Source organism: Papaver somniferum, unplaced genomic scaffold (assembly GCF_003573695.1).
Source record: "Papaver somniferum cultivar HN1 unplaced genomic scaffold, ASM357369v1 unplaced-scaffold_65, whole genome shotgun sequence".
Classification (NCBI taxonomy): Eukaryota; Viridiplantae; Streptophyta; class Magnoliopsida; order Ranunculales; family Papaveraceae; genus Papaver; species Papaver somniferum.
Genome location: NW_020649304.1, coordinates 2,662,749 through 2,689,941, shown reverse-complemented (window position 1 = coordinate 2,689,941; position 27,193 = coordinate 2,662,749). Strand labels below are relative to the sequence as shown.

The 27,193-nt window shown below is 36.9% G+C and overlaps 2 protein-coding genes across 2 annotated transcripts; one reads left to right on the top strand and one right to left on the bottom strand.

The window, feature by feature from the left end:
- The first annotated feature begins 3,956 nt into the window (after positions 1–3,956).
- Positions 3,957–6,292, top strand: LOC113343764 (TORTIFOLIA1-like protein 4). The gene is made up of 4 exons (XM_026587897.1): positions 3,957–4,960; positions 5,051–5,162; positions 5,284–5,828; positions 5,958–6,292. The coding sequence occupies exons 1-4, from the start codon at positions 4,145–4,147 to the stop codon at positions 6,150–6,152; spliced, it is 1,668 nt and encodes a 555-aa protein (XP_026443682.1). The 5' UTR covers positions 3,957–4,144; the 3' UTR covers positions 6,153–6,292.
- A 989-nt stretch (positions 6,293–7,281) lies between these two features.
- On the bottom strand, positions 7,282–10,347 carry LOC113343648. The gene is made up of 4 exons (XM_026587778.1): positions 10,272–10,347; positions 9,928–10,104; positions 7,831–9,042; positions 7,282–7,609 (listed from the first exon to the last, which is right to left on the bottom strand). The coding sequence occupies exons 1-4, from the start codon at positions 10,284–10,286 to the stop codon at positions 7,580–7,582; spliced, it is 1,434 nt and encodes a 477-aa protein (XP_026443563.1). The 5' UTR covers positions 10,287–10,347; the 3' UTR covers positions 7,282–7,579.
- Positions 10,348–27,193: the final 16,846 nt, after the last annotated feature.

Below are 27,193 nucleotides of genomic sequence, written 5' to 3'. Positions count from 1 at the left end.
ATTTCCTTTCGATGTTTGATTGACATTTTCAACCATAAAGTAACTATTAGTCAGTTTCATTAAAGTTTAAACCTTAATTTTTTACTCTTCAAAGTATTTTCAAGAAAAAAGCACAGATAAAAGAATAAAATAATTATATTATTTTTATTTTCTAAGTCAATAGGTATAAATAAAACAAGAAGGGAAGTGTTTACCAAAAGAATAGATATGTGAATTTCATGGTTATCAGTACTATGAGTTTTTCCATAAATTTTGGTGAATTTTTTTAGGCATGTTGCGAATATACTAATTTATAGTTAACACTACCAAGAACATAAATTTCAGCGTTTTTGTGATTAAGGAATTCATATCATAACAAGCATCGTCTGCTTGGAAACTTCAAGCCTTCTTTATGTCATGTTTACATAGTGGATAACAAAGTCAAATCAAATTTCTGTAATAAAGGTTAAAACCGTTAATCGAAGATTTCAAAGCTTTTGCTAACAAAAGAAAACACAAGCACAAGACGATATAAGAACGGTATATATATATATATATATATATCATCAAACAGACCGTTAAATTTTCCCCGGCTGAGTCACCAACATTTGTTAGCGATGGTAATTTAGGAATCCGAGCCGATTTAAGTTTTAAGATTGACTAGAGATATAACAGTAATTTGAGATACTGAATTTTCAGAATTTAATGAGATAAAGTAAATTATTTCAAAACATTTCTCATGTCTATGTTGTACAAACATGATATAAGACGACACGATATCATTACGAGGACATGTAAAATCTCAAAATAATAACTTACGAGGAAGCGTTAAATATGAATCTAGAAATTTCATGAATTTATAATAAATTTACTGAATATAAAACAATTCTCTAACAATAGATAAGAAGTTATAAAAAATTTAATAAACTTGAGGAGGAAAATCTCTTGAAAAGTTGGAAAAACTTCCTAAATTGTTTAAGGAACACTAAACCCTCATGGTTTTCATCGATACTCATGTCTTCATTAACATATGCAGTTGGATTATTGAATATAACTGTATAATATGTAGTATTTTTTTATAACCCTTATTAAGGAGGTTCAATTATACTGTGCAAATTTGATGGTTTATTCTTTGCTAAACGAATAAATATCCTACATGGAGTCCCAAAACCCTAAAAAATATGGAACACACACACATGTGTTTTGTCCACGACATATTGGGCACGAGTCGGAGTCGTCTACATGTTGAATGTCTGATACATAGTCCCATATCCATATAAGTAAGAAAGACATACTCCTGAGTTCTTAGACAACAATAATCTATGCATAACATATATTTTTTAATAGCATTGTATGGTGTAACATGAAATTTAGCTCATCTATATTTCTAGTGATCGATAAAAAAAAGCACCTCATTTTTCTTTCTTCAAAATAATATTTCCCTAAAAGTTTTTTTTTTTTTTTTTTTTTTGAACAACAAAGAAGATTTATTGATTAAAAGATGAGTTAAAAAAGATTGAACCACCTAAAGATGAAATACACAAAACCCGATTAAGCTAGTGAAACAAAAAGCATGAGCAGACGAGTATGAGATTTAAAAAATAAGTCATTTGAGTTAATCAAAAAGGTGTTGGAGCCCAGCTTGTTGCTAGGTTACCAACCAAAAGCTTTGTATAATGATTAATATTAATGAATTTTGTCATAAAAATCAACATTCGTTTATAGAAGATATTCAAAATATTTAATAGCTAAAGTCTAAGAGAACAAATGATATGCCACCACATTAAAAAAGTTTCTTGATTTTTATCAGAAGACACGAGTATTTCTTTCGCACCAAATGGTCCAAGTTATTTTTGTTAAATTCAACTTTTTGTTATTTTAATTGGTATTTTTCCTTGAAAATTAGACATGAGATAACTAATCCACTGAGTCACCAAAATTTCGAATAACTATAGTTTTTCATGTCCTAAAGTTTTACCTCTATATAAGAATAATATGATATATTATTAAAGAAAATATAGTTGATGTTATCTTTTAAGCATGCAAATATAGTCTACGATTGGTAACTATATGAATGAATGCAGATTTGTTCACCCCATAAAAACGGGGATGCATAAATACCACTCTTTTATTGGGTGACTGATTTTAAAATTATTATTCTTTCTATTCGTAGTTAAAGCATAATGGTCTTTAGAATGAACCAACCAATAACAAAAGGGATATATATGGGTGCACAAATTTATATTCTGTATGAATTGTGTAAACTAACTTAATTCACTGTATATAATATACCAAAAGTAGTCGAAATTTTTTCTTATACTTGAACACTCCCAAGATTCCAAGTTACATATTTGTTGAATATTTACATTTATAACAACCTCCATACAAGAGAAGGCGTCATATAAGAATACTTTTTATGTTTATTTTTTTGATCAGTTGAGTAACTTTCTGTAATCCCCAAGGTTGTTCTTAAAGTGAGTGTTATGATTGAAGAATTCCTCCAAGTTCCATGACAGCTCAACACTTGGATTAGGTATATATGCAAGTCCAAGTCTATTGACGGAAGGTAAAATGAACTCCAAAATGCCAAGCCGAATTGCTTTGAAAGCCATTTCAAATTGCATTCAATCTTAGCTCACAAAATCGACGGTTAAAAAGGAATAATCCTTTCGAAACAAACTCAACCACAAAATTGAGCACGATTCAGAATGACTCTCAACGAAATTCAAACTGCGTTTTAGCATTTATTCCAACCTATCTTCCATAAACTTGGAACATATCTTGAAAAAAAAATATGAATAATACCAACTTGAAAGTCATTAAACTTGACACTCCACCCATTTTCCAAGCTCGAATTATCTTGGATTTCATCATTAGATTTGCTTTTACATATAACTTACACTGTTGTAGCTTGACGTCCTACAAATGGTTTGTGCTAAAAAAAAAAGGTTTTCATGACTCAAAATGGCACGAGCCTTTCTCTTAATTCCTAAGGGAGAATTTTTGTATATTTTGTTTTTGAATTAATTTGTTGGGAAAACATTAATATTAAAAAGAATTAACATTCCTTTTATTTTCTCTCTCCTCCTCTCTCCTCTCTCTCTCACTTCTTCTCCAACAAAACCATCAAGAAATTGACTAGATCCGAGCAGATTTCTTCTTTATTCCTTGTTTTTTAGGTTAGCTAGTAGTTTAATGTAGTTTTTATCATGTTTCTTACTTATCTACACCATTATGGTGGTTTTATCTACTCTTTTGAGGTTTATCTTCGCTTTAATGGTGATTCTTGGTTATTGGGTTGGCTTTTAAGATCAATAGTGGTGCTCTCCATGCTCTCTAACGACGAAATCTTTATCTTGGTTGTCTCCGGCGACGGAATCTTCATCGGAATCTTCATCATCAACTTATCCGGCGACGGAATCTCCATAGGTGATCTTTTTGACGACGGAAACTTCATCACTAGTTACAAGAGATTTGAGCAAATCACTCCTACTTTGGGAGCGCATCTTTCTATAGAAAAAAATCAAACTAAATGGTTGGAAGTTAATTCTGAGAAAAACCATCCTTCTTCCGATTAATCAGATCTTATTCATACTTGTATTTGTCTTACTCCGATAATCCTTCTTTTTCTCTTGTCGGATTTCTCGGTATTGTACTTTTACGGTATGTTCTTGTTACTTTGTATTCTCTTATTTTCGATCTTAAACTGATTGTAACCTCGAATTTTCATTAATGAAAAGGATCCTAGCTTATCCAAAAAAAATAAAAAAAAATAAACAGAATATCCAGCTAGTGATATCGTTTGGATGTAACTCGGACAAAAAAATTATTTGATAATTAAAAATAGAAAAATAAAATAATAAAAGAATAGAAAAAGTAAAATATAGAAGCTCGCCTTAATAAATTAAACAAAATTAAAAACGGAAACTTGCTAAACTACTTTCCCTCGTTTTGTATATAAAGTTTGGAAAGCAGACACTCCTTTCAATTTAAGAGAGAGACACCCGAACAAGAAAAACTCAACCATATAATGTTGTATTGTTGTGGGAAGAAAAACAAGAGTCGCCACCACTTCCTCTGTAGAATAGTTCACCAGAATCTTACACACACATAAACCCCCTCTCCCGCAACCGCCACCGCCACCGTCTCAACCACAACCAGCGCAATGGCTTTTCCAAAACGATCCACGCAAACACAAAACCAAACCGCGTCGACTCAAAATCTGAAGCAACGAGTCATTACATGCTTAAACAAATTATCAGATAGAGATACCCAAACAATAGCAACAGCAGAGTTAGAATCAATAGCAAGAAACCTGAGTCATGAATCATTTTTACCGTTTTTGAATTGTATTTACGACACCGATTCATCAGAAAAAACACCTGTTCGTAAACAATGTGTGAAAATTCTGGGATTCTTATCAGAAACTCATGGTGATTCATTAAATCCATTCGTAAACAAGATGGTTCTAAACATTATAAAGAGATTACGTGACTCAGATACTGCTGTTAGATTAGCTTGTGTTGATTCGATCTCAGCTATGGTGAATCAGATTGAAAACGTTCCTTTTACAAGCTTCACGAAACCGTTAATGGAAGCGATTCAATTTGAACAGGATTTCAATATTCAAATAGGTTCAGCCCTTTGTTTGAGTTCAGTAATTGAAGGCTCTAATGATCCTGAGTTGGTGCAATTGAGAAGAGTTTTACCTAAATTGATTAAGTTACTGAAAAGTGATAGTTTTAAAGCGAAACCAGCTTTAATAACTTTGATTGGAAGCATTATGGGTGTTGGTGGAATTGTGAGTAATGTTTTGGAAAATTTAATTCCTTGTTTGATTGAGTTTTTAAGTAATGAAGATTGGAATACTAGAAAAGCTGCTGCTGAAACTTTTTCCAAATTAGGTGTTAAAGAAAAAGACATCTTAGTTGAGTTTAAATCTCCTTGTCTTAATGCTTTTGAGAGTAGAAGATTCGATAAGGTAAGTTAGAAATAATTAATTTTTCTTCTGTTTTTATGAGAATTTTTTCATCGAGTTTTGTTGAAATCTGATTTTTACTTGTTGGTACAGGTTAAGGTTGTTAGGGACAGGATGAATGAGATGATTGAAGTTTGGAAAGACATTCCTGAATGTGTTAATGAGATTTCATCGCCTTCGTTGTCAAAATCTTCATCGTCAACTGGTAAGAATTTGAAGCATTGTAGCCTAGGAACTTGGAAGAGTTGTCATTTTTTTTTTCTTCCAAATTTTCTAGTGGTGTATTTTCAATTTAATTGACTGAGTTTTTGATTGTACTGTGACAGAGAATTTTAGTTCCAGAAGTTCTAGTACCACTACAACCGATGAATCTCACCGGGGTAGTAGGAAAAAATCATCTCCAATAAGTAAATCTCCTCCACGTGATTCTGCGTCTACGACGACCACGACTGCCAGGAAGAAGAGTAATAATGATGTGAAATCTAGTCCAGTACTGTTTCGAAAATTGGATTTTAGTAATAAAATGGTCGATGATCAAAATGCATCTTCTACTGAGGAGGAACTTAGTGAGATAAATTTGGGTAGGCCGGAATTATTTGAAGAGAAAATTATTGGTTGCCTGAAGGTTGAGAACAAACGAGTTCCATTAAGTAACAAGAGTGAAGGGAAGATGCGGAAGATTGGCATGGACAAGGCCGGTTCTCGCGTGTTTGCGGTGCAGGAGGAGGATAATTCAGAGTCCAAAGCTTCTGTCAGTCGTGTTACCAAGGAGTTCGACGACAATGAAAAAGACAATGAGGAAATATTGTTCATTAGGAAGCAGCTTCTTCATATAGAGAATCAACAATCTAATCTTTTTGATATCCTTCAGGTATGCACTTGATATCTTCTCTTTACTTTTTCAAGCATTCTCTTGGCATCCTACTAGTTTGTTCAACTAACCATACTTGACATGTAAACAAGATAATGCTTTGCTAACTTCTTGTGTTCTTGATTTCAGAAATTCATTGGAAGCTCCAGGAATGGTATTAAATCTCTTGAAACGCGTGTACTTGGTTTAGAAATGGCACTGGACGGTATCTCATACGACTTAGCGATGTCCTCAAGAAGGGTGCCAGATGGTGAATGTTGGTCCGGTAGATTTGGAATCCAATCCCCGTTGTTTCAGGACGATTACAGAAGATATGAAGAGTGACTGAGTGAGCATAATTTGTGTATACACAATGTTTTACTATTAGAGAGAGCATTTTTTTATTACCCACATGTAATCATATTTCACAGTAATTTTTTCGAAACCAGAACAATAAGGAACATCGCAAGTCCACTTTGATCCCAGCTTGGCAAGTTAACAGTTAGTATTGAATCTTATATCTTACAATCTTTACTAGTTGCTCTAGAACCACCCACATGATCCATCACTGAAGGACCCATCGGTATAAATCACACCACCTCTTCATGTTTTGAATATGGCCATGTACAAATCTTTCCCCTCCTGCATATTCCAATTGCAAGCCACATCCCATGTATCTTGAAAATGCAGGATGGTCTTCGACATTAATCTGGCTATCTTTCAATCAGTCAAGTCCGAAACAATTGAATCTAAGATCACCAGATGCTGGGGTTCCTCTAAGTTTCTTGAAACTATTTAATGATGGCTTCTTTAGAGCGGCAATATTGTTAAACCACTTGGAAGAATCAACACACAGCTGCAATTCCTCAGTCCATGTTAGCTTCATTGATCTTGCATAACCAAGTTGAACAAGATACGTTCCAGATCTCTCCTGAAAATCTGCATTTCTGAAAAAGCTTATCTTCATCTTCCATCTCCATACTCCAAAGAATACATTTAGTGGAGCATGTACCCGTCCAGACAGCAACTTATGCCGAAGACTAGATAACTGATTCACATCTAGTTTTATGGATACCTCGAGCTAAAAGTTGTTACTTAGACCTCTATACTTTTTGTCTGCCCCTAAATTGTTCAACTCTGAAGGATGTTAATTATCTACACAGTAAGTACATTTTAAATGGGCCACAAATTTCAATGTGTTGTAACGCTGGTGATGACATACAACCACAACATAGTCAAAACTTGTATTATTTCGATTTTGCGCGACAAGTACTTCCAGTTGCTGCTTTGTCAAGGATGCTTTGCTCAAGTTGGCGAACAAGAATGCAAACAACCAATATCAAAAGGTTATCAAGCTCAAGAGTATTTGAACAAAATAGGACTCATTTGCATACTTCAGTGGACTCTGCTTAGAGTCATATTGATATTCAGATACTTAGCTTTTTACAATTGTCTACGTGGTAACAACACGATGACAATTAATGCCAATGCTTCATCTCCAATCAGAAGATGAAGACAAACAGAAGGGATATGAGATAACTATAAAGGGCAAGTTACAGAATAAAGAATGAGTCCACCGCAGCTTATTGCATAGTATATGCTTACATTATTACTTGAATATGACAGACTTGATTTCACAAGCGTCGACCATTCTTATAAAAAGAGGCATCCTTGTGATACCAAATCCTGCAATGGGGGTTGTTTCTCATTCGCAGCTTTCACGAAGCTTTCTTCTATTTGGTTTTCGAAACAGCCAGCTCTAAAGACTATAATCACCATCTCTTCTCAGACAAAGAAATGAGCTGTCCAATACAAAGAAACAAAAGATTAGAAGACAAGACTGGGTTGTTTGGAATGAACAATGTGTTCAACGTCCTTATATGTACGTGGGTTTGCTGATATGCAAACGCCAACAATAAAACTTTTCTCCAATAAAACGTCGAACACAAAGAAGCAACATATTTTGGTTTGAAAAAAAGAAAGAGATTGAAATAGAAATGCAAAAAAGATCATTTCCACAAACCTGACGAGCAACTTGGGCCAGTCGTCGACTATCCCGAGAAGAGTCATTGAGCGGTTTTTGAGGTTCTGGATCACTGTTTTGATTCTCCCCAGACCTTCTTTTTGTAGTGTTCTTTATTTCAACAGATGATGCCCCTTTGTCAGGGCTAGTCAAGGATTCCTTCTTTCGCTTACGCGTAAATGTATACTTGAGTAGCTTATCATCTGTACTTTTATTCAATTCACGTTTTTTAGCATCATTGAAATTAGAATCCATCAACGAGACACCAACTTCCATAGGCTGTTCACAATCTGAAACCCTGGAGCTCTCTTCAACTACACTGCGACTAACCAGTGATGCATCTGTCAACTCCCTGTCTTTGACAGCAACCAGAACTTCACACGGCTTATTCTCAGTGCCATCTTCACATTCTGAGGATGAAATAATGCTGGTTGAAGTTAAGGAGGATACGGCAAACAAGGGTGACTTGGACTTTCTTTTTCCCCTTTCGCCAATCATCTTTGGTAACCCTTTACCCAATTCAACTATGCCATTGGGATTTGAGCAACGAGCAATTTTAGATGATGCTTCCTTAGATTTCTTATATTTATTGGAAATAACTTCAATAACACTGTACTTAGATCTTCTTTTTCTACAAGATCTTCGTAAAAAATTATTCACTTGACCATTGGATTTAGTAAGCTTCTTCTCGTTGAAACCCATGTTTTCATCCTTAGGCGCGGCTACACCACAGTTTCCATCAACAGCACCATCCTCTTTAATAGGATCTGTAAACTGAGGATCTGCTAGCCCTGGATTAGACACATTTCTCTTGTTTAACTTCCGTTCAAATGCACGAATTCTTTGAGTACAACCATTTTTGTACAGTTCAGGCTTTTTGCTTCTCATTATTAAAGAGGTTAAATCAGTGTTGTCATCGAATAGTTCCAAATCTCTTGTGACTTGTTCGGTTGGTTCTGTAGAATCTTCACGAATGGAACAACAGTTATCACCTGTATTTTCCAGATTCATACCTGCATTACTAGTGCCAGGAGATACTGGTAACTCACTAGCAGTCTGCATCGATTTGTTCTTTACCTCCTCCAATTCAACCTGTGCTCCTTTCAACTCTACTCTTAGGTCTCTTTCAATAGCCTTCGCTTCATTTAACTGAGCTTCCAGCTCTTTGATCCTTTTTCTTTGATTCGCGGATTCAGTTTCAATTTGAGCAACCTATACAAAACGTTTGCATTATTAGTAGAAATTCTTTAAGGAAATGTAGGAATAACCAAACATGTCACTTGTAGCAAGGAAGAAAGGTAAAGCTTCCACTGCCTCAACTCGTGAGTAGAGAATGTGATCAACAAAATCGGTAGTTTGTTTACATGATACTAGAAGGAAGTAACTCCACAGTCATAATTTCTTTCGTACTATTTTAGCTTCTCAAGATAGTCATGTCTCCAATCAGTAATTCAATCAGCTCTAAATGTCAAGTTAAGCTCATTATTGAAGAAAGAAACAAAAACTGCAAACAAAACGCAAGTACTCAAAGAAAACATAAATTATCAATGTGGATCTCAAGTGTAAACACTACGGAGAAGACTCAGTAATGATAAGAAACTAGAGTACAAACAGTGACCCAACAGGGAGAAATAGATCACCGAAATCACCTAAGATATGCCTCCATAGAACCGAAAGAACTCAAACAGCACTGTAACTCACACAAATTCTAACCCTTGATCAAAGATATTTAGTTTAAACCGTCGCGCTATTAGAAAAGGAAGCAAATCAAATTCGCTGAAAAAGAAACTTCGTACCAATGCGGAACTCAACAGAATCACTTGTGACAATAGATGAAACCCGAAAGTTAATAAAACTAGAACACGTCGATAACTGTAAAACAAAAGAACTATATATAACTAACAGTTACATAAATCCAATCTCATTACACTCTAAGCAAAAGCTAATTCATTTCATCATCAAACAACAATCAAGAAATACCTAAATTCTTCAAAAAGAAGGACCATTTATATCGAAATTCCAAGGAAACAAACAAGAACGTTTCAAGAGACCCAATCAAAACCCATTTCAGAATCCAAACGAAATCAAACCCATTACCTTAGAATCAGACATTTGTTTGAGTCTAAGAAGCATATTAAGTGCTTCATCTTTAACACTAAAAACTTGTTGTTGAAAACCGATAGCTTTTCTTTCTGCAATCATAATTCTAGTAGCCGCCTCTTTTGCTGTATTCAGAATTATATCTGCATAAGCTTTCTTTAAAGCCTCCATTTTCTGCAAAATTTAGATTAAAAAAACCTAAGATCAAAACAATACCCCATTACCAAAAACCTGAAAATCCAATCTTTAAAATGAGTTAAACTTATCAAAATTGAAGCATTTCGTGTGATATAAAAAGCGAGTTATTGAGAATTTGATCGGCTGTTGGATTCTGTATGTACCTCAACTTCTTCCATTGTTGATGAATGGGTTTCGGTTTCGACTTAGGTTGTGCAGCGAGAGTAAGAGAGATTGTCCTTGTTTTTCTATTATGCCTTGCAAAATGTCTATTCTGTTATGAACTGAAAATTCTGTTTCAGATTACATTTTTACCCTTTATTTTGACTGGAATTACGGTGTCGACACTACGGTTGAGTTAGGTTTTACCAGTTTTGACTATAAAACGCGCCATGAATGTGTTGCTAGTGTTTGACTCGAGGTAACGACTTTGAATTTTAGTATGTTTCTCATGCTGGCCTTGGTTTGGAGTTTTAATTATCGCTGGATTTCCGTCTGGGTCTTATAATGCACCCTATGCACGAAGGCAATCTTGGGAGAAGGATCATGAGATTCTTTAACAGGTAGAGATATGGTGGTTTGTGTTGTGTCCACTGTCAAGTGGCACGGTTAACAACAAGTTGCCAAGAAAATAACCATTCGGATTTCTAATATTTGCCAAGAAAATAACTTCTTAGGACTGTTGAGGGTGAATTCGGTTTCAGGTTCTACCCGTCCTAGCCACGCCAAATGACCTCACTATACTAAGAATAGTAGGAGAGAGAGTTGTCTTTCTATTATACCTTGTCCTTTCTTATATAGGCTTTCCTAAAAGCCCTTCTTTTCACTACATCATGACACATGCCCTAACCTCTCTTAATTGCCCTTAATGTCATTTCTTAATATAACCTCCTTCTTCTTTATTAATTCCTTCCTTGTCCTTCCTTCCTCATGGGTATTTTTCATTTGGGCTTGGGTTTAGTCCCCAAGTCCCCATACCTTATACCAAACTCATTTCTATTCTTAGGGGCACCCCAAACCTGTTAAGGGATATTTTTTCATGTATCAACATTAGTCCCCTGACTATTGGGTCAATTATCAGATGATCCAATAGTCAAAGAATCTTTTTCGAGCGCCTCCCTTAATGGCCCGTTAACGTGGTGGTTCTCCTCCTTTTGTTGAGTCTATGATCGTGGGCGACGTTTAACCTCCCATTGTGCAAAATTTCCTTCTTCTTTTCGGTTTCTGACGGTTATTATCCCCTGTGTATAACTGCCACGTTCAATCCCTGAAGCTCTCTATATAGAGAGCTGTCAATTTGTTTTCCCCTTTATCTTTCTTCTTCTTCCTTTCTTTCAAACGTACCCATACACTCGCCATATCTAGCAGTTCATCCAGTAGTTCTTCATCTGAAGAGTCTAGTGAATCCGAAGAGTCCAGGAACGAGGGTTCCGAAGAGACCGAGTATTCCGAGCAGGATAAAATCATCTTACCTGCCCCAGCGGACGGTAGATCATATACAATCGCGGAGTTTACGAGTGGACCCGCTTTGAAGCGCGCGCTGAGATTAAGAGAGCTCCGCGGAGGTAAGCGTGTTTTCCCTCTTGAGGATGTCCTAGTTCCTCGCCTTCTAAATCCTCTTGTGCTGCCTTATCCTTCCGCTCTTGGATGGCTCATACGACCCGAGTCGGAGACCATGGACGCTTTTGCGTTCAAAACAGTACCACGGATGTCCATTCATCGTGGCGACTACAATCTTCCTTCTATCGGTATTCAGTCCAAATCAAAGACTCATCCGGTGTGGCCACATTGGGCGTCTCACATACGCTCCAACCCTAGCCACGTTGCTGCCCTTCGGAGGGCGGGTATTGATGAAGCTATAAACTCATCCCTTAAGCGGGAAGTGAATAGGTGCATCCGTTATATAACGCGGCTTTTCTGCCGTTGGGCTCCTTCCGTTCATACCCTTTTTACGGCGTGGGAGAAGCAACCATCGTCTTAGAAGATGTAGTCGCTCTTACGGGGCTACCTATTCACGACAGTCATTCATATGATGAGGCGGCCATCTACGGGGCGCTGGATGATGAGGATAAAGAGCCGTGTACTTATTTGTTGAAGTGTAAAGATGATTCCCGTCGTGACCTAGTACAGAAGAACAAGGTGCCATCGAAGCGAAACGAAGGCAATGAGGCCGCTAACTTGGGTAAAAAGGGGGCATCTTCGTCCGCTGTGAAGGGGAAAGCCAAGTGGATGGAGGAGAAGAAAGCTCCTCCTGCGCGCTCAACGGGCGATCGATTACTAGCTAGCTCCATCCGTGCCTATGAGGCGATTCGCGGCTCGTCAGCTCCAACAGAGGCTGATTCTGAATGGGTTGTTAAAATCAATCGCCGTGCTTCTTTTCCCCTCTGGTTAAAATATTGGGCTCCTCAGATAGTTAATGGGAAAGTGCTCCCTCCCAAACGCAAAGAGAAGAATCCCCACGCGGAGTTAGCTTCCTTTATCTTGTTTTGGCTTTGTCACGATGTATTCGAATACAGTCCCCAGGATACCATTAAGGGTGAGTTCGTGCCAATAGCGGTGTTGTTGTCTCGTGGTGTCTCTTTCCCGCTTGCGCCGATGTTTTTAGGTGGCTTATTCCGTCATCTTGATCTATTATGTCGGGGATCTTCAGACAGTAGGTTTATCTCATAAGATCGAAACCCATATCCCGGCTTCTTTCATGCATGCATGGTATTGGGAACATGTTCCCCCATGCGCGCCTGAACCTAATGAACTTGCAATTTATCGCGAGGAAGACATTAGGCAGGACGATGGTTCAGTTAAAAGACTTCCCGTTGTTTACGGTTACCCGCGGATGGCTCTTTGGAACTTGAACGGAAAAATACCCAAGGGCGATCTTGGTAAGCACTTGGACGTGGCTAAGGATTTTGAACCATTTCCCTATCAAGACGGTCGATCGGGTCCAGCGCATTATGATATTTTTGCACCTTTTGACGCGGAATTGGATTCAACAAAGCTCTTGTCAGAGGCGGATTTTGATTCAGCGATGGCTGTGTTGCCCGGTTATCTTCCTGGTTTTTATGCTGGTAAGTTCATCGCCATGTCTTACAACCCTGATCGTGCAGCTCGGCAAGTTGGATTCGACCAAGGGGTTCCTTATAGGTTTCCCCCTCCGGAAAACTCCAACATCGAGGACGTCGTTGCCAGCTTTGATCTTTATGTCTTTAAGAGGGCGACTCGCTTGTCCGATCGAGGAATTAATTTTTCGTTTAAGCAGCACATCTACGCGCGGCCCTTAGCGGTTACTGAAAGGGCCCACGAGTACCATGATTTCTTACGACGCCGAGATTTGAATTTTCTTTTGCGCGAATCGTCTCCTCCTCGTGACTTGACTGTTCAAGATCTTTGAGAACTTCATGCGTCTGGCCGAATCAAAATTGATGATGATGTAGCCGCCGAGCACCGCCTTGTTCTGGCTAATAAAGGTCGCTCGGAGCCCCGAGGGTCATGAGCCTGCAAAACCGAAGAAGGGAGCATTTTCCGATCGTAATCCTCCGTGGATAGATGTGAGATCGTCCGCTAGTCCTTTAGCATCACAGGTACTTGTTGTCTTCTCTTCTTTTATTTTTTTTGCGTTTCTGTTATCTGTTATTACGCATCTCCCTATGTTTTGACGAAATGGTTGGCGGGGATCACTTTCTCAGGAAGCTCCTCCTTCCAATCGCCTTGGGTGGAAGCACCCTTCTTATGTGATGGAAGAGACCGAGTGTGATTGGACTGAGAGGAGTCTAAAGAAGAAGGTCAGGCGAGAGGCAAATCAATCGTCTGCTCTGCGTCCTTGTTTTTCTGCTGATACCTCATATTTGCAGCCCCAGCCGAGCCATCGGGGAAGCGCGTCACAGCCTCCTGGAGGTGAAAGTAGCAGCGCAACTCCTTCATTTGTGGACCAGTTGAGGGATCTAGGGGTTAGCCTCCCCACGGGGGCTGGTTGGGTATCATCGCGCCTTCATATATCGTCAGTTCACCCTCTTAGGGCTGAAACCGTTCGTGGAAGGGGTGAACTTCCGGTGTCTCCTAGTGCCATTCTGCAATCAATGAGCCTTACTGGGTCTAGCCGGTCAGTTTTTGGTGGGTCCTCATCCCACGTGGCATTAACCGTTAATGATCCTTCAGGTAACTCCATATTTAATATGTGTCTTCGTTCTTGTTATTCCTCTCTCATTTGTCAGGATCCACTAGTGACTCTGAGTCCTCTTCTAGTTCCTCTGTGTCTCGCCTTAAAGTCGTTGATACTCCTCTAGGCTCGTCGATTCCAGAGGTTAGTCTCTTTTCTTTCCTTTTTGCTTGTGCCAATTTATTATCCCTTCCTTTTGTTGACATGTCATTGTTGGCGCCAGGATATGGGTAAGAAGCGCAAGGAAACCGCGAAGCCCGACATGGACGGCACAAGGCGCGTGGTCCCTAGTGGCGATGGTTCCTCCAAGCGCGTCAGGATGGATGGCAGCGACTCGTCTGTTCCTTTAGAGAAACAGACGGATACTCATATTTATGATACACCAACCAACCCTGTTGTAACAGGAGACTCTGAAGACGCGCGGTTTCGTTTCCTCTTGTGGTGAGCGTCGCCGAGGCTGGAGTGGACCCTGCTACCCACACCCTCGTTCATGGCTTTTGGGTTCCAACTGTTTTTGCTTCCACTTATAGGGATATCGTCAAGCGCGGCGGTGGTCACATGGCGAAGGAGGGCCTTTTGGTCGTTCCTATTTTGTGCTATATGAGTAAAAATCTTTTGGAGATCGCGGACCAGCTTACGCGCCTAGGGGATGATCATGTTGACGCAGCGATGTTACGCGGTTGGGAGGCTGCTGTGCAATCTGCACTCAATGTTAAGTTCCCGATAATGTGGCTGAAGGAGATGCTGGCGAAGGTGAAGGGCCGTAATGATCCTCGTAGCCGTCTTACGGGCCAAATCTCTCAGTTGGAAGAGGAGTTGAAGAAGCGTGCGGAGACAACTTCTAGCAAGAAGGTGGTGCTGAATCTATTACTAGCTGATGTCGGATTAGTTAATGACGAGGTGTTACGTGTTGAGGCGGCCGAAGCGACAGTTCGTGCTGAGCTTGAGAAGAAATAACAGGAGCTAGATAGGCTCTAAATTGCTTGAGGCGCTTTGTCCTTGTGTTGGCTTCCCTTTCATTTTCTTTCGTTGAACTTGCCTTTCAGGTGTTGCGCTCGTTGTTTGTTTGTTTTTGTTTTTTTTTTTTGGATTGTGGGATGCTTCGTGGTGTTTGATTAACTGTTTCTGTTACTGGTATTTTTATTATTCTTAACTGCTTTGGATATGCGTAGTTCTCTTGTCTTATTATTGGGAGGTGCGTGAGGCTGGGCGAGTGCTCTCATCCCTATTATTTCTCTTTTTCTTCTATTTTCTTTATTATTATCATTATTGTATATTTATTATTATTATCATTTTTTATTTTATTTTTTAAGTATGCCATTTGCTGGGCGGCTACTCCCTTTCCTCTTTTTTTTAGAAGCGGTGGGAGAAAGGAATTGCTAGTAAAACGCGCTCATTCCTTTCTTTTTATCAAAGCGGTGGGAGGAGCAGGCGTTAGTAAACTCACTTACTGCCCCCTTTATTTTTCGGAGTGGTGTTGGTTGGTGGACACAAGTCCACTTCGTCGTGTAGGTGCCTTTGGCTTTCCTAAGTTTTGTAGGCTTGTTGGTTCAGCAGGCGCCTTCGGTATTCCTGAGACCTTTTTCATGTCGGTCAACCAAGCGCCCTTGGCGTTCTTGAGACCTCTTGTGAATGTCAGTTAGTCGGGCGCCCTTGGCGTACCCGAGACCTTTTGTAAATTTGTCAGTCAATCAGGTGCCTTTGGCATACCCGAGACCTTTTGTGAATTTGTCAGTCGATCGGGCGCCTTTGGGACCCAAGACCTTTTGTAAATTTGTCAGTCAATCGGGCGCCTTTGGCATACCCGAGACCTTTTGTAAATTTGTCAGTCAATCGGGCGCCTTTGGCGTACCCGAGACCTTTTGTAAATTTGCCAGTCAATCGGGCGCCTTTGTCATAACCAAGACCTTTTGTGAATTTGTCAGTCGATTGGGCGCCTTTGGCGTACCCAAGACCTTTTCTAAATTTGTCATTCAATCGGGCGCCTTTGGCATACCCGAGACCTTTTTAGATGTCTGCCCGCAAATTTCGAAAAGGAGAAGTTTTTCTTACCATTAAAAAAAAAAAAGATTCGTTTACAACTTGAAGTCTTATCGTCCGCCTTCTCCCTTTTCCCCTTTTTTTGAATCAATGGCGAGGAAAAAGGTCATGCTCGATTGTCTGTTTTGTTGCCTCGAGTTCCCCAGATGCACGCTTACGTTCGAATATGCTCCGGATGGAAAAGAATTCTTCTATTGGGTATCCCATCCTTCGGTGATAGTGGAAGGACTTGGCCGAATTTTTATCCATTTTGTCGATATCTACGTTAGTCGGGGGTAGTTGGATTTCCCTTTCGGCGACCCATTGATTTAGTAGTTTAATCGCACGCTCTTTGCTGCAGGGAAGAGGGGCGGTGGTTTTAAGTCGCGCCTACCTCCTCCGTTCCTCCCTTGGTTCCTGCCGTCACTTTGGGATTGGTCTCTCCTTTCCCTATTGGTGTTAGGCCTTACATTGCGCGGGACTTCAGACATAGTGCTAACCGTGGTGCGCCAAGCGGAATCCATAGGCATCCCTTCTATACAGTCGGATATTCTCTCCGCTGCTTCTTCTAGCTCGACGAAGGTCTGGAATCTGAAATTAATCAAACTCCCCCTGAAAGCTGGGATCATTCCGCGTATACAAATGTCGACGAGCGCTTCTTCATTGATATCTTCGTGGCAATCCAGCGCCAAGCGTCGAAACCATAAAATGTACTTTACTATCTCCTCTCCCATTAGTTGTCCGCTCTTGCTTAGATCTATCGCCGTGATTTTCCTTTTGGATGAGTAAAATTTCCGGAGGAAGAGTGTGGACATAGTTTGCAAGGAATCCACGCTCTCCTCTTTCAAGTTTTCATACCAAGTGAATGTCGTGCCTGTTAGTGATTTGGGGAATTCTTTTTGGCACAACCTTTTATCAGTAGCTTTGTCATTCATGGTTGATAAGAATCGGCTAAGATGCTCTCGCGCGTTTACTTGTCCATCATATGCTTTAAACTTTGTAGAGGTGTAATCTTCGGGATATTGATATTCTTGGATGTACGCGGGGTATGGGATACTTACGCAATAGTGATTGTCTTGTTTTACCACATGATAATTCTGTTCTAAGTACTTTGCCATTTCTTCTTGCACCATCACTGCTGTCTTGCCACCTTTATGTTCTCCACTTTTTGTTACTTTTTCGGGGGTGTCTTGTCCTGCCATCACCGCTTGTGCTATCCACTCTTCCAGCTCTTGCCTCCTATGCAGGCGTTCGTTCAATTCTTCTTGCATGATCTGCAAAGTTGATGACGTGGGTTTCGATAATTGAACTACATGCGTGTTCTTTCCCTGTGTTGCTACAGCCCCTCGGCTTTGGGATCTATGGTTTGTCAATTGTTTGATAACACCTAGGATCGGTGTTTCTTCTTCGCTGTCATCATCCTCCATTGTTACCTCGTCGAGGTTGATAGGCTGATTGGCCGCTTGGTTTCCTATCGCGCCTGAGCTGGCTCCTTCCGGGTGTGTCATGGTGGGCTAGGCACGAGCCTCCGATTGAAGTCGCCAAATGTTGAGGGGTGAATTCGGTTTCAGGTTCTACCCGTCCTAGCCACACCAAATAACCTCACTATACTAAGAATAGTAGGAGAGAGAGTTGCCTTTCTATTGTACCTTATCCTTTCTTATATAGGCTTTCCTAAAAGCCCTTTTTTTACTACATCATGACACATGCCCTGACCTCTCTTAATTACCCTTAATGTTATTCCTTAATATAGCCTCCTTCTTCTTTATTAATCTCTTCTTTGTCCTTCCTTCCTCATGGGTATTTTCCATTTGGGCTTGGGTTTAGTCCCCAAGTCCTCAAGTCCCCATACATTATACCAAACTCATTTCTATTCTTAGGGGCACCCCAAACCTGTTAAGGGATATATTTTCATGTATCAACAAGGACATCGCAGTCGAAGAAGGCAAATTTGGTTTTAGCATTTGCCGAAGGATTCTAGTTTTTGTAACCCCTCAGTGTCCTAGATGCACTTCTTTGACTTCTTTTCTGGCCTCTGACCACGTTAATGATGAGTGAGAAAAAGATTTTTCAGTTGAATTTCTGACTTATTATCGTGGAAAGAAATTTTCATATTATGGATTTATAGATGATTATAGTTATTTTGATCATAACATTATTGTATAAATAAAGTTTTGGAAACTTAAAGTGAAACAAAAGTTTTGGAGTATTTAAGAATTTTCTGAAAATAAGTAATTTTTTTTAGCTTTGGAAAAGGTGAAGTTCGCGTAATACATAGACCCACTACTGAACTGTTAACGTATATATGCACCCCACATGTAAAATGCGTATACACATAGAAGTTTCCAAATAATTTATGGTAAAAACGAGAGGGTAACCAAGTACACTTCCAACCTTTTCGTTTTAATCTAAGACAATGCGTGGAAGCTATAATCTGGAACTTAAAGAGAAACAAAAAAAGAGTAGAATCAAAACCGTAAAAACAAAACTCTGCACAACCGTTTTTTTTTTCTTTTTTATTCTCATTCTTCTCCAGAAAATTAATTCTTAGATCGAATCTTCTGTGAAATACACGACTTCCTGCCCAGATATTCTTCATACCTAAAGATCTGGGAAGTATACAGTATTTAATGTACATATTTCTACTATTTAGTATCAATAAATCAAATCGTGGTATTAAACGATATGCTTTGGGTTTTCTTTTTGTATGTATAATAATTCTTATGAGTTTTTCATCCAAACAAGATTGATCTCTGTATGCTTTTATTCTGGAGGGAGTTTCATACGTTTGTTTTAATCGTGTCAAATCTATTATTTGGGGAGATTCACTTCAACATGACGGGATTTTCTATTCTCTTGAAAATCCATGGATACCGGTGGTGATCGTTATGACGATGTTCTGTGCATATTATCCTCTCTTGGGACACTTTAATTTAAATGAAGGAGAAGATAAACCAAAATGGCGAAATCTTAATCTAGAAGGCATTTTTCAAATATCATCGGATTCATTTTTGAAATTCATACAAGAAGAGAAGTCGATTTCTCATCGTTTGTTCAACTGTCCAAGGGAAAAGTTGTTTGTAGCAATGCATCAATGGAATTTGATATACGGTTGAATGTCGAAGACATCAGGGAAATATGTATTCAATGGAGCATTCACTCCCCAGTTATGAAGCTTAAAGATATCATAGTCAGATTTGAAGAAGTTAGATTTGTCCTTGTCGTTGAAAATGTAAATTTCATTGCTCGTGATTTATGTCAGTTTGATTTTCATGAGAATGTTTCAGGATGGTGGGATTCATTGTCACCTACTGTTAGTATTTCTTCAAACCTCAAGTTTAATGATGTTTTCTAATATAATGGTTCTTAGGGGCTCTCTATAGCCCCTTGTCCCTTCAAATAAAAAAAAAGACAATGCTTGGATGAACTTAATCAAGATTTCAATCCACTTCAGTTATATCAATCAGTCACTTAAATATTAAGCGGAAATAAAATTAAGGCATCAGAGATTTTATTAACGAGGAAAACTGCAAGTGTAGGAAATTCCCAGGACCTCTTCTAGTTTGAACACACACTGAATTAAGTTGTTACACCTTTTTCCTATTACCAAACTTTGTATTGAATGTAATTGAGACGAAGTATAGCCTCCAAATTACTCCGCTTCAGTTGTGTTCATACACCTGTGATAACCCCTAGCAGAATGCTTATTATCTTTAGGAGTCTTGTTGTAAATATTCTAGCAGAAACATGTTCTCTTTGAAGATGCTCCTCAATATCTTTGGCGAGAATACTATCTTTACCGTACTTCAACATGACAACTAATCGTGTTGTTTTTTCCTTAAGGCTTCTACCAAATATACATTACAAGAACAATTAACCTTGAACTAGTCTTAGTTGAATTCTTATGGAAACTTCAAATCCAGATATCGACTAACAAGTTTTGGAGTACAATCTTAGATTGAAGTTCTATCGAATCATGAACATATCAATAATTTTTGAATGACATTATAACCATAAAGAATAACCTTATAATAGAAAAGAGTTATATTAATGACCAAATCAAGATAATAATTCAGAACTATCAAAATGATAGTTCAAGTTGTGCTTCACGATCCCTAAGTAAAGTTGTTAAAGTATCACCCTTGATCTAAAGGATCAGAAGAGATGAAAAACAACCTTATGCAACACTTATACAATTTTCCAAGGATAAATTGTAGAGCTACATGAATTCTCTGTTTATAGTGAATGACCAAAGCTATAGGTCGCTTGAGATATAAGCAAAATTTTCTTCCAATTGTAAGCATTCTCAATATTTTCTAAAACAAGATCTTTTCTCGGTTACAAAACAGGTTTGCTTCCTTAATTAAAACCTTTCCTTACATAAGGAGTCTTTCTTAAGTTTAGAATTGTAGAATTGTGCATCAAGTAATTACATAAATAAAATCTTCCAAAGATGGCTTCTAACTTTCCACAGTTGTATAATACTAGCTTAGTTAATTAAATAAATAATTACTAGCATAAATTGTACTTTCTTAAGGTATAGTTGTCTCTTAATAATATAAAATTAGTTAGATCTTGGTTTAGGAAAGAAGAAATACATTATACAGTTTAGAAACTAGCCAAACATAGCACTAGATTTTGTGGGGGAAATAGCCGCCTTTCCAAGGAAATGAAACATCAAAAACTTAAATAAAATATAATTGCTACATTTCTGAGGTTAGGTTTAATAACTCAACGCTTTAGGTCTTTTTCCTAGTATGGGAACCAATTTTTAGACGTACTATTTTTTTTTCTTCAGTTTGTGTATTTCATCCATAACTTCTTTGTTATACAACGGAATTGAGTGATTCTAGGCTCGTTGAATTCATATTTTCATTCTCTACAGGATGTCTTAAAAGGTCAGTGGTCATTTTAGCTAAAGTATTAGGCTCAATTCTTCCCGGATATATATACAAGAAACATATATCTATCGTCATAAGTATTGTTCCAATAAGTGAGTTCTTTGCTTCAATAGAAATAAAGATTAAAAAAATGAAAGAGTTTACATAATAGGGTAAATAACCTTTGTTTATGAAGTTATTCAATGATGTCTTCATATGATCCTTAATCTTCAGTTTTCAACGGTAACTTGAGAGAGTCCTAAAACTGTACTGCCTAATCTAATCTAGCTTGAAACGGACTTTAATAGACTACAAAGTTGACAAAGGGTAAAGAGAATTAGGTTTTTTTATGAATTAAGTCATCAAGAGATAACCAAAACCAAAGATTCAACATATCATGAATTATGATTCTACTAATTATTGCAACTTAGCTTCTTTCACCACGGAGATCTTTAAGGTACTTTTCTCTCGGAAATTCCACAACCACACTTCCCACAAAAATGTCAATTAAAAGCAAGTTCATTGAAGAACTCTTTCCCGTTTGATGTCATTCTCAAAAAAGAACAACAAAGGCGACCTTTTTCAGGTAAAGGATTTCTCGGATTTAGCAAATTTCACTAGGAAATGTAAGCTAAAACTCAATCATCAAAAGTTTCTCATCTTATACAGTGATTATTTCAACTAAAAATTTAATGATTAAAAACATAGCTTTTGAAGATTCATCATGAGATCAACCACAAAAAAATGGTAATTTAAACAATCTCTTAGTAACCAAGCAATATACAAAAGAAATAATCATGAAAATCAAGTATTACAATTATCATCAAGAATGACTACCAAAAGCATGTAAAAAGTTTGCCTTTAAGACAAAGAAGGAAACTGAAACAATTTCCGAAAACGAGTCTTGGACGAGTTAGCACTTTAGGTTCGCGAACTCAAGTAAGATGTCGAGTTTCAGGGTCCTTTTCCTCTCCACTAGGTTCGCGAACTCAAATAATAACCGGAGTTCAGGAACCTTTCTCTCTTCTAGGTTCACGAACTGAAAACTTAGTTTCGCAAACTCAATGAGTGTAATTTAAAAACTGATAAGAGTATTCTTAATTGATTCTAAAAGCGACAAGCAAAACATTGACATCGAAACTTCACTAAACTTATCCAAATTAGCTAATCCGTGACAAGAACCTTCATTGCATTTCATTCAATATTAAAGTCTTCGACTTTGATTGTTTCATCTAACTTGTGCTTTTAAGAACATAAACCCATATAATAAACATGAAATATACTCATGGTTCATGGATCATTAACTCCCAGTTCATAAAATATTTGAGGCTTGAATTGCAATCAACATAACTAATTATGGTGATAACTTTCAAGGCACATAAAATCTTCACTAATGAAATGATTCTTTTAATTTTGCATAAAAAGATGAATGATGAAACTATATCCCCAATCTCACACAATAAGTAATCAATCTTTAGCCTAGGTGATAGATGCCCGAAAGGAAACATGCATGTTCACAGGATAACTAAATAAGGTCTGATCAGAGCCCATCGTTATCATCCTGGACACCTAGAGCAGGTAGTCATGTATATGTAAGGAAAATTAAGTATTTTATCATTTTAATCCATTAGTGTCTATTTAAGCTTACAAAATTAATAATATTTCTTTTATTGTCAAAAATAAATATCTTTCATTTTTTGATTGACTAAAATTAGCGAGCATGTGTTGTCAATAAAAATGGTTGGTATAGACGGAGCTAAAGGGGCTCATAAGTTCCTAATTTATATACTTGTAATGTTGAATTCATACTTGTTTTGGTTATTTTGTACCTTGTATTACTCTTGTTTATTTTTGTTTATTTTAATTAGATGAATTATATAAAAATTAATGGAAACAACTCTAAAGATGCCAATAGATTGAAGTACTACAAGTACCCAAGGCCCCAAGACCAAGGAGAGCGACGAATACGTGGCAAAGGTGGATAAAGGAAGAGAAAACATCTTGGTTAGTCCATCTAGACCAAGATAAAATGCAATTCAAACAAGCCAACAATCACTGAATTCAGATTCAGAACAAAGAAGTTATGGGTAAAATTACACTGAAACCCACTTGGATTTGGCTTTTATTATTTGTTAGACCTAATTGGGTATGCGAGTGAAGGACAAGAAGGATTGCGTTTTGGGCTTACATGTGACGATATTTTGCCATAACTTGGGTATTTTGCAAGATTTGAGGCACGAACTTATATCCGGGATTCTTGGTCGTTGAGAGAGTAATTATGATTGACTTAACCATGTCGGTGACGATTAGGTGAAAAAAAAATGCAATATTAGAGAGTTAACCAATTATTAGTGAAGACTACCCTTTGGGTGAGGGACCAAACCTTCAATATCATGTTTTGTACTCCCTCCGTCCTAAATTAACAGTATGTTTTGATTTTGTCAAGATATTAAGGAAATCCTTTAAAATGTCATGACTAGCCCTTGACTAGCCTTTTTAATGTTATGTTATTACCAAAACTAAAATTATTAGTGTTAAAAATTCTAAATTGGATAGTATTATTATTTTAAGAAATAAAAGCAAATTATACTGCTTTTATTATGAAATCCACAATGTAAGAATAAGTAGAAGTTTTATTAGTATTTTATAACTATCCATAAGTGTTTTTATTTAAAGAAAAGGAATGACAATTAATACAAAAAAGATATTGAGTAAGTTTTTTTCTTATATATGATGATAATATTTAAGATTTTGAATTAAGTTTATATTAAAAATGATTTTATGATTATTAAAAATAAAGGGTATATTTGATAGTTTAAGGGTAAAGTATGTCTATAAACAGAGCGGACAGATAAAAATGGACAGACTAAAACAGAAATTAGGACAAATAATTTAGGAAAGAGGGAGTATGTATTTTTCTGCATTCACACTAAGTAGTGTAATACCCTGCATTTTTAGTTACGGTTTCGGGTCGGGTTATACCCAAATTAGTTAACCATGTCGTTTAGGTTGTTTCCTTTGCCTTAACCTAGTTGGGTTGTTTGAACTAAAAAGGTTATAAATTAGGGTAGAAATAGAATAGTAATATTAAATAAAATTAGGAGAAAAATGAAAAGACAAATAAATAAAAAAAATAATTAAGATAATTAAAGTAAAAAAAAAGTAATAAATAGGTGTTATTATAATTAGTATTATAAATCTATATCTCATACTCCAAAAGTAATAAATAGGAGTAATAAAAATGGGAGGAATAATTTTAGATATAGAAAACCCAAAAGCTAGAGAAGAAGATGAAGCATGGTTTTAGAGGAGAATTCTATGGAGAATGTAGAGGAGATTATAGCTAATAAAAGGTAGAATGTGAAACCCTTTTCTCTTTTGGTGTTTTCTTTGGGTGTTTATTTTGTATGATTTTGTATTGTTGGGATTTAGTAATTGAATCACACAAATATATATCTCCTAGTGATGATCAGGATTTTGAAATTGTTAGATAACATGATTAGGTACCCATGGTTAAATTTTGAGAACAATACACCACAAATTCACCGTTGGATGTGTATTTGAATTTGGATGATAGTTTCTAAAATTCTGGACAGTTCCGCTTTGCTGTGTTTTTTATATTCTTAGGAAGTATTAATGATGCTAAAAAGATTTGAGTCCTTAACAAAAGTTGTAGATTTGTGATTTATCTATCAATGTGTTTTGGATTGAGTCAATTTGACATTTCTATGAATTTATCATGAATTGTTTGGTAATGACATGTAATCTGCCCAGTTTTTAGAATGATCATATAAACCGAATATATTTTGTTTGAACCATTGGTTTTGTGTGAATTTTTGATATCTAGTGTATTAAGAATGTTCCTGCAAAATATGAAGATGATCAGACAAAGTTATCACCTGAAACACGTAATGTAAAATGTATGCAGTTAGTGTGTTTGATAAAATTTCTGAGATAAATGCATAATGTTTGTAGTATGCTATTAAGCCATGGTTGCTTGTATTGTTTGTAAAAATGATTTCAAAAATTGAAATGAGTTCATGTTTTACCGTTCGATGAAATATGGTTTCATGCTAACGGCGGGTAATGATCCACGAGAGTTAAATGGGTAATGATCCCCATGGGAACTTGTGTTTCCCCATATGGTTTCATGCTAACGGCGGGTAATGATCCCCGAGAGTTAAATGGGTAATGATCCCCATGGGAACTTGTGTTTCCCGATGATCTATGGCGGCTGTCCGTGCCGGTAAACGATAGGTGGATGTACGAACCAAGGTTTTCGTACCGTGAATGAAACGGGTAATGATCCCCGAGAGCATATGGGTATGATCCCCATAGGAACTTTTGTTCCTGACCATCGATGGAGGCTGTCCGTGCCGATAAACAATAGGTGGGTGTACGAACCAAGGTTTTCGTACCGTGAACTCATGGTTTGAGGTGACAATATTAATATATAACTTATGTTTTGAAACTTAAAAGGATGAGTTGTTGGAAACATTATTGATGAATTGTGAATTGATGTGTTAAATTCCAAATGGATGATTAGTGGACTCATGGTTTCTCAGTGACTATAATAATACGTCAATAGATGTGTTGAACCATTGATGAATGACTTATTGACAAATATTTTGGCATTGTAAAATCATGATTTGTTGGTAACAACATTAAATTGTGAATCGTGTGTTGAAATTTTCATTGAATGATTTGTGGAAACCTTATTGGTTTTATGAACTCAAGCGTTGACATATGAATTGAAGTATTTGTATGAAATATTAATAGTGTTATGAACTTACACGTGAAATCTAATTGTATGAATTGTTGAAAATATTATTGGTGTTATGAACTCAAGTGTTGAAATCTAATTTGATAAATTATCGACAATTGTTATTGGTATTGTGAACTCATGATTGAACATATGAAATTGGATGATTTAAAGAAAATAATACATGTGTGGTAATCTTGTTGGTAGAAAATATATATCATTGATTAATCGAAATTATGTCGTATGCTCATGTTGTATGTTATTTGCTGTTTTGAGATTGGGAATGCATTCTACTGAGCTGTCACCTCACCCCAATTGACATTCTTTGCAGATTTATTAGAGTTGTGCAGCGGAAGCTAGGATTGAGTAGCTTAGTTATTGAATTGTTTTATTGTATTGTTTGAAATGTAATTTTATCTGAATATTATTTTGTAAATATTTATATGAATAAGTCTCCTTCCGACCCGTAACGCTTCGAGTTCTGATCTCCATATGGGTTTGATCATGGTCCGGAACTCGGGATGTTACATGATTGACAAAATTATTCCTCCCATTTTTATTATGAGATATAGATTTAAAATACTAATTATAATAACACATATTTATTACTTTTTTTTTACTTTAATTATCTTAATTATTTTATTTATTTATTTGTCTTTTCATTTTTCTCCTAATTTTATTTAATATTAAATTATACTAAATTCAGATATTTTAAAGATTTAAACAGAGCTTTTGGTTGGCAACCTAGCAACAAGCTGGGCTCCAACGCCTTTTTGAATATTACTATTCTGTTTCCACCCTAATTTGTAACCTTTTTAGTTCAAACAACCCAACTAGGTTAAGGCAAAGGAAACAACCTAAACGACATGGTTAACTAATTTGGATATAACCCGACCCGAAACCGTAACTAAAAATACAGGGTATTACAATTAGAGTGAAGAGATACTCAACGTCGCACACCTTCAACACTTTTTGATCTCTTAAGTGCTAATTTTGTCAATCATGAGGGTGATGTCATAATTGCGAATAAACCTCATTATTAATTGCATGATGTGCCACTCTCGAAGAAATAACAATAAAAACATACCACCATCATCAACAAGTGAAGAAACATCAAATTCATGAAGAAATTTAAGACGTTTAAGGTTTACAAGAAACAATGAATAAGTTAGAAATTTCATATCCAAAGTAAAACAAAAAAAAATGTGAGTTTTTATTTTAAGTTTACGTTACCAAGACAATTCCAAAGTTGTGAAGAATCAAGTGCAAAAG